We start from the raw sequence: 564 nt of genomic DNA on the forward strand, positions 1-564 counted from the left end.
AAAAAGTCAAACTAAATGCTAAAAGTATTAAGACCAGCTAAAAATTAAGCGTGGCAAAAGGCTACCTAAAACAAGCAACTGGTTATCAATGACAACAAGTTCTGCTAAAATAACAGAAGCAGGACACCAGAGAGCTTCGATACTGTTCTCTCTGCTGGATTCTGAAAGCAGTGACATCATTATTTTTCTGTGTTTGAGCAGCAGCTGGACCATGACAGCAGGGTGGTGCAGAGGAGGCTGTACCTGGAGGCTCTGCTGCAGATCACTCTGCCGTCTTTCATCAGGAGGATGGACAGCAGGTGGAGAACTGTAAGTTCAACTCAACGCTGATGTCTCTCAGACTCTGTCAGAACTTAAAAACAATAAAAGTCTGGGTTTTCTGTGTGCAGGAGCTCCAGCAGTTTGAGCAGTACATCTTCTCTGACTACAGCAGTTTTATTCTGGTTCAGAACATCTACGATGACGTTCTGAGAAACATCCTCAGTAAAGACATAGAGACAGGTAAACACAACCACACACACACACACACACACACACACACACACACACACACACACACACACA

The 564-nt window shown here is 44.0% G+C and overlaps 1 protein-coding gene across 1 annotated transcript; it reads left to right on the forward strand.

Annotated features, from left to right (window-relative positions):
* Window positions 1-201: 201 nt before the first annotated feature.
* On the forward strand, window positions 202-501 carry LOC106532062 (protein Niban; the record flags this gene model as incomplete). The annotated part of the gene is given in 2 exon segments (XM_014028049.1): window positions 202-309; window positions 390-501. Coding segments are annotated over 2 exon segments (220 nt in total), but the record flags the coding sequence as incomplete, so codon positions are not given.
* Window positions 502-564: the final 63 nt, after the last annotated feature.

The sequence above is a fragment of the Austrofundulus limnaeus genome, unplaced genomic scaffold (genome assembly GCF_001266775.1).
Source record: "Austrofundulus limnaeus strain Quisiro unplaced genomic scaffold, Austrofundulus_limnaeus-1.0 Scaffold715, whole genome shotgun sequence".
Lineage (NCBI taxonomy): Eukaryota > Metazoa > Chordata > Actinopteri > Cyprinodontiformes > Rivulidae > Austrofundulus > Austrofundulus limnaeus.